The 6,960-nt window shown below is 44.9% G+C and overlaps 1 protein-coding gene across 1 annotated transcript; it reads right to left on the bottom strand.

Moving 5' to 3' along the window:
- Nucleotides 1-1,387: 1,387 nt before the first annotated feature.
- Nucleotides 1,388-4,537, bottom strand: LOC103807413 (left-right determination factor 2-like). The gene is made up of 4 exons (XM_009080140.1): nucleotides 4,273-4,537; nucleotides 3,096-3,342; nucleotides 2,015-2,254; nucleotides 1,388-1,727 (listed from the first exon to the last, which is right to left on the bottom strand). Exons 1-4 carry the CDS (start codon nucleotides 4,535-4,537, stop codon nucleotides 1,388-1,390), a joined length of 1,092 nt encoding a protein of 363 aa, XP_009078388.1.
- Nucleotides 4,538-6,960: the final 2,423 nt, after the last annotated feature.

Below are 6,960 nucleotides of genomic sequence, written 5' to 3'. Positions count from 1 at the left end.
AAAAGGGTTTGAACCACATTATCACTGCATTTCTCTAGGGGGTGTGTTGGTCAGGTGTTCATCAAGAAGGATCAGAGTTAAAATGCTTCTCCCAGAGAGGGAGGATGCAGGAGGCAGCTCTTCTCTTTCTGCACTACAGCTCCAGTTGACTGCCTGCAGGTTGTGCCATTGCTGCAGCTCAGGAGAGCATCACCCCCTGCTGTCAGATAAGATTCTAGCTTTTCTCTTTAGGATAGTGTTGACTTAAACTCCACAGCAGCTCGGGGAGAAGTGCTGGCAGTGTGGCCTCTGCTCTGCCTGCTGATTCAGCCCAGTCCCAGTCCCTGTGTGAATAGACAAGCTTTACCAGAAGCAGGTTGCTGAGAGGAGCTGTTGCTGTATGTATGTTTATAGGAGCTGGCCATGGGAACATTCAGAAATATTAGAGAGCTTTTCCCCTTCACCTTTAAACCTAAGAATAAATATAAGCAAACACATGGCTCCTTTAATAATTATATTTTATTGTTTCCTTGGGTTTGAAAGCACACAAAACTTGGAAAAGATCCCTAAATTGAAATAACTGTAATGCACAACCAGGAAAACAAACTGTTATTCACTCAAGCAAACCTAAGACCTAATATTCATGTTGCTTCCAGGACCCTAAATTCTGCCTAAAACTGTACTGAGACCATGGTGTAGGGGCCAAAAATGCAACAATTTGAGTTACAGAGTGTATTTTATGCATGTGTAAATATGTATATGTGCATACATTAGATATGCACATATATATGTCCTTTGAGCTTTAGACAAGATTTTATGCACATATATGTAGGTATATAATCAATACATATATATCAGACAATGCATACCTATATTCATATACTATGTATATGTGTGTGTGTGTATAGATTATACACATGTAAGTGCTTCTGCTCTCCAATTCACCATAGACATGACTTGGCCAGACAGGGACCAAACCCAGAAGATGAACAATGAAAAGCTGAGCCCATGCATTACTTCTTCCTCTGGTGATGATCACTCCTCTTTTGTCTATAGCTGTTTGCAATACTCTGAGATGGAGACTGAAATAAACTTGATGCAGCTCCACCAAATTCAGTGAAATTTGGCTAGCATCAAGGGGGTCCTGAGAAGCATTAGGCTCCTTAGGTACCCTTCACACAGGTATATGTGAACATGCATGCTCCTCTGAGCCTGCTGTACTGACAGTGCCTTTAAGTGCACCCTCTGCAGAGCAGCAGGGCACATGGGAGAGCCCCAGCCCCAGCTGCTGCTGACCCTTGCAGGTAGATATACCCCCAGGACCTTTATCACTGGCCCTGGGGCTGAGGGCCAGGGTGGCTCTTGGCAGGGAATGGGGGACTGGGTGACATCCCAGGCCACCCACTTCTCACACCAGTGCCATGCCATCTGCAGTGCAGCTGCACCTTTCGATGACCATGTTGGGAAAAACAGCCGCTTCAATCTCTGTGCGGTTGCCCCTCTTGACAAGGTACATCATGGGGAGTGAGGAGCTCTCTGCCACGGAGCAGGTGCGCTCTCCATAGCCAAAGTGCCACAGAGGGTTGGGGGGCTGCCTGCAGACCCCCAGGCACTGGTAAGCCTGGTACCCTGCTGGCTCGATGATCCAGTACTGTGTCCAGGAGAGCTCACGGAAGTTGATGTAGTGTTTCTGCCGGCAGCAAGTGGACTTCCCCATCACTGCCTCCTCGTTGCAGTCCCCAGGGCTTCTGCATGCCAAGGGAGAAATAACAACTGATGCCATAACTAGAAGCTGGGAAGTGGGAGAAACAGTCCTTCCTGCTAATAGCACGGACAGGCTCTGAGACAAAACTTGAGCCATTCTCATATGGGAAGAGGAGAGGTGTGATTCAGCGGCAGCTTTCTAACTCTTCCATTCACAGCACAGAAACACTCGTGAGGGCAAGAGCTGCCCACCCTGGGCTGGCACACACACTACAATAATTCAGAGGCGAAGTTACACCAGTAACAGTAGAGATTTAGGCGTCATACATACCCATAGTCTTCCAAGTTGAGGGTGTAAAGCACCAGTTCAGGTTTGCCTAGGGCTTTATCCTTGGGGTCCTGAGAGGTGAAACGTACAGCTTTGGCCATTTCTGAGGCATGTCTGCCTACCCTTTCTCCTTCGATCCAGACCTCCAGGAACATTGGCTCCTGCCTCTTGTTTTGCAGCCAGTAATGCACAGCCTGTGTCACATCAAAGTTCTTCCAGCCTGACTCGCGTATAGGAACCAGCCTGTGTGACAAGGGCTTGGCATTAGAGAAAAGCCCATCAGATATAGCCCAGGCTCGCAGTACTGTTATTGCAGCAGAATAATTTGCTTCCTGTAGATTGTCACGTGCCTTGATTACATGATAATTTTTGCTGAGCACTCTGGGCAAGTGCCCATGGCAGTAAACTGACACCTCAAAGAGAAGCATGAAGATCCAACAGACACTGAAGGGCTAAATAAAACCCTCTGTGCAGGCTCATGTCAAGGTGCTCATTCATGCTTATACAGAAATATGGTGGTGCAGGTTTATATGCAGCCACAATATTAGTGATGACAGCCTGATAAATACCACGACTCACTCCCACCTGCTCCTGTCCTAGCTTGATTAGGGCCATAAGTTTCTACCCACCCAGAAAATTTGTTTGATGTCTAATTCTGCCTTCAAGGGTTGTAAAACTTCCACAAAGCTCAAGGCTACAGAATCAGATGATTTTTGCATCATTTTCTTATTTAAACCAGCTAATGAAATGGCCAATGGAAAGAATACCAGCAGTCAGTAACAAAGATGAGTTAGCTAGTGAGAGAGAAGTGAACCAGGTGTAGGGTTTTTGAGGGGAAGACCTAGCAGTACACGGCATTGTTTGACACAGAAATAGATTATTGCAATGAATCATCTTATATTGCAGTCTTAGCATAATACCTGCTCTTACCAACTCTTTCAGAGTTTAGAGGCTATAGACCCTGATTCTACAGATGTAACCCCATCAGACTGACCAAAGGCACAAACATATGATAATGAATCCAGTCTAGAGGGCCTGTACCCCATAACCAGGGTCCTGCCTGCAGGAGAGGTCCCTTTCTTACCTGGAGTCTATCAGAGAGGTCCTGTTGGTACCATCATGCTGCCGTTGCACCCAGTACACACTGACTCTGGCATTGGAGACAGGTCTATGAGACTGCTTGGCAGGCAGGTTTGCTCTGTCTAGAGGCTTTTTGAAGAGTTTCAGTTCAGCCATTGTAACTTCGCTGTTTTTAGGTATTCTGCCCTCCATGTCAAAAATCAGGTTCTGGCGAGTGGTGGTGTCAGAGTAGAGGACTTCTCCTGGCATACCTGTGCAATTGGGAACAAAAAAAACACCCTGTCAATGCCATCCTGGTGAGCAAAGCCCCTACACTTCATACATAATTATCATCACAGCATACTCTTTCCATGCACATCTAGCCCTTGTGGCAGAGACAGCCACTAAACACACCTTTTTCTAATGCATACTTGGATCAATGTCTTGTAAATGCCCTAATTCTTCTCCTATATGAGTCTCTGCAACCTGGAGGAAAGAAATCTCCTACATAACATGACCCCAAATTGAGCAAACCCTGAAAGGTGCACATCTCTTTGTACCAGTGCTGGGCATGAAAGCAGGAAACTGTACACTTGCAATGAAAAAGTATTTTCATTTGCTGCCCAGGGTGCTACATATGTCTTTTGAAAGCAAAATAAGCTCAGAGTATCCTCATACAGCCACCATTGTACACCAGTTGTTTCTGTACAGCTGATTTCCTCCTTGATACATTACCCAAACAAAAGAAAAGAAAACAAAGCAAAACAAAACAAAACAAAGAAAGGGATGGGGAAGAGTAAAACGTTCTCCAAGAGATGTGATTCCTATTAGAGGACTTGCTGTATATTTGACCCCAAACCTGCCGTTTCTACTGACTGCTTTTTTTTCTTAAATCGTTTTTCCACCTGCCCAGAATGTTGCCCAGGTACCAAGGCTTTTCTCCTCTATCAGGCTCCAGCAGCAAACTGCCTTTTGTGAGGACTGTGGGAACCCCTCTCCAGGTGCAAAGAGTTACTGGTGCTTGTTAACCTTTCAGATGCTGTTACATGCACATCTTCTACCCAGCTAAGCTTTGGAGCCAAACCCAAACCCCAGTCCCCCCATGGACTTGCCCATTCTGTGGCCAGTCAGGAGAGCATAAGCAGCTTCTCCCGGTGGCAGCAGCACAGGGTTTTGGATGCTCCCAATACCAGAAACATTACCTGTGTTGCCAGGGATACCCCTGAGGATACCAGCCAGGCTCGGCAAAGCTTGGCGTTTCACCCTCTGGCGCTTCAGCAGGGAGATGTACTTATTCTTTATGTGGTCTGGGATAACCAGATCCACCAAGTCTCTCTTATGAAGTTTAGGAACCTCAGAGAGCCCCAGCCGCTTCAGCAACACCTCCTTGAATCCTTCCTGGGTAAATGCTTGGACAGTGATGACCAGGGAGAGTACGCAGAGCATCCAGGCACACCTCACATCCATCCTCCTGTGACAGCGAAGCAGCTGCCTGCCCAGCAGAGGTGAAATGGGGATCTCCTTGGGGCTGCTCTCAGCAGAGATGTGCTGGCAGGCTGCCTGAGTGGGATGAAGGACCCCTGTGCTGGGGTTTTATAGCCAGACTCGTCCCACTGGCACAACAAATTTCACAAGTGGGGACAAAGCAGAGGACTTAAAAGGATCACTCCTGTGTTGGTAGAAGCATGCCAGTTTAACACCTTCATCTACTGCAAAGTTAATACAAGAAGGTTTAGGGGGCCTTCCAGGTTCTTTCACAGGGAAGAAGTTTCCATCCTTTTTTAATTCCTGTAAATGTTTGCCCAGAAAAACCCGGAGCAATTAGTGTCTCCTGTTCAGCCTAGGTTAGGAATGAAACACATCTGCAGAACCCATTGCTTTATATACTGCATCATATGATTCTTAAAGGAAGTGTCAATCTTTTCCTCAGAGGACTTGCTACCTAAAATAGTCAATATCAATCAGGAGAATCATAGAATTTTAGGGGTTAGCTTTAGTTAGAAGTCTATGGCATGCATTAAAAAATCATTTAAATCTTTGGGTGGGGCATAGGTACCACTTTGATCTCTGAATATTTGTATCAAGGGTATGAATCAGGGCAGTGAATCACAGCAGTTGAATGATTTATGGCCTTTTATGCTACTTATGAATCACAGAAGGAGGAAGATGTACTGGTATGACTTTAGAAAAATGTCCTATCCCTCTTTATGGATGCCTGTGGGTTTCATAATCCTTGTGCTTAAAAGAAAAAGGCTTTATGAAAAGGCAGATCACCTTTAAGTGAATATGAGAAGCCACTCTGCTTTTTTTTTGAAGGATATCAGTATTTTGAATGCTGTTCAAGCCACAATAGAGTGCTGGCTCTGGAGAGTGAAGCTGACCTGGAGGTTGGGGGTGAGGGGATTGGATATTTGCCTTGAAGTCAACCTTTAAACTTGAATCTCACATCTTTTGCTTCCCTGGCCTTTGCTGGCATAAGATGTGGAAATCTATTTTTGAAACCAATCCCAGGAGAACTGAATTGAAAAAATAAAATGTGATCGATAGAAGCATGAAGGAGCATGGCACTTGGGGCAGATTCTCATCCTCTCCAGCAGTCACATGCCTGAGCTCACATACAAATGTCTTCAGCATCAAAAGTTTTTTGGATCCTATGTGTATCTGTAAATGATTTAAAAATAGTCCATTTCATCTAATGTTCAGGCTGAACGGTGTGCCCTGAGGACAGTCTGGCTGGAGGCTCTGATGCAATGAACTTGTACAAAAGCACCCCGTTGTGGTTCACCCTCATTAAAACAAGTGTCAGCCAAGGCAGCCTGTTTTGTAGGCAGAGGAAGGCAATAAAGCTGTCTGAAAGAGCCTCACTAAACATTTCTGTTACTGCTCACTTTGTCTTTATAACCTTTTAGGAAACTTGTCTCCTTAAACATGATAAAACCTCCTTTAGATGTTATAGGGGCACCTTATTTATCTGAATTGAGTTTTAAGGCTAAAATAGAAACAGACTGTAAACTAACAGCTTGTACATGGTCCAAGGCAGTACATTCTTTAATCTTGCCCCTTGTGTAGCATCTCCCTCTGAAGATGAATTTTATATATGCATTTATATATTCGTTCAAAATACATTCATTCTCAGGACACAAACAGCAGTGAAAATATCCACTTCATTTGACCACTTCAACTCACGACAAAAACTCCTGCTCTTGCAAATAAGAGGAGAGAAGGGTTTTTTCCTGAAATCTTTGTGACCCACTCAGCCTCCTAGGAAGGCTCCATAAGCCCAGCAGTTCTCTCCTTCAGGCCTGCATCCCCAGCTAAATGGCACATTATTGATTCTCAGAGACTGGGATGAATGCAGTCACACGAGGAACTCTGTCGGAGGCTTGGGTCAGAAACTGCCTGAGCAATGATCAGGTGACTGACAAAGTTTTCTGCAGAAAGGTTCTATAAATGTTGGCCAGCTCAATTCCAGCAGTGAACTTGTTATGTTTATATGGTGACAGTCACATGGATAAAACTGCAGTTCACAGATTTGTAATGCTCTCTCTCTCTCATGTCAGAAGACATGATCCCTTAATTATTTATCCATCCAATTAGTCTTTGCTCTGAAGTGTGGTCCTACTCTGCAGTTAAGGCTCTTCAAAAAAACACAATAAGATGAAATGAAAACACCTGATTGCTCCAGCAGTACCCAGTTTTGCTGTATCCAGATGTGACTTCTCCTGCAGCTGATGTCAAATCTACCAGGACTCTTCAGTGTCCAATGTGTATTGGAAGGTGATTTATGGGCTTCACACCTAAAATAAAATTATTGACCAAACACAGTTGAAGCTCAGCTAAGAAGAAAACAGAGGATGTGGATTGCAGGCTGTTCACAGGAGAGTGATTAT

This window comes from Acanthisitta chloris, unplaced genomic scaffold (genome assembly GCF_000695815.1).
Source record: "Acanthisitta chloris isolate BGI_N310 unplaced genomic scaffold, ASM69581v1 scaffold10768, whole genome shotgun sequence".
Taxonomy (NCBI): Eukaryota; Metazoa; Chordata; class Aves; order Passeriformes; family Acanthisittidae; genus Acanthisitta; species Acanthisitta chloris.
This window is presented reverse-complemented; position numbering and strand designations above follow the sequence as displayed.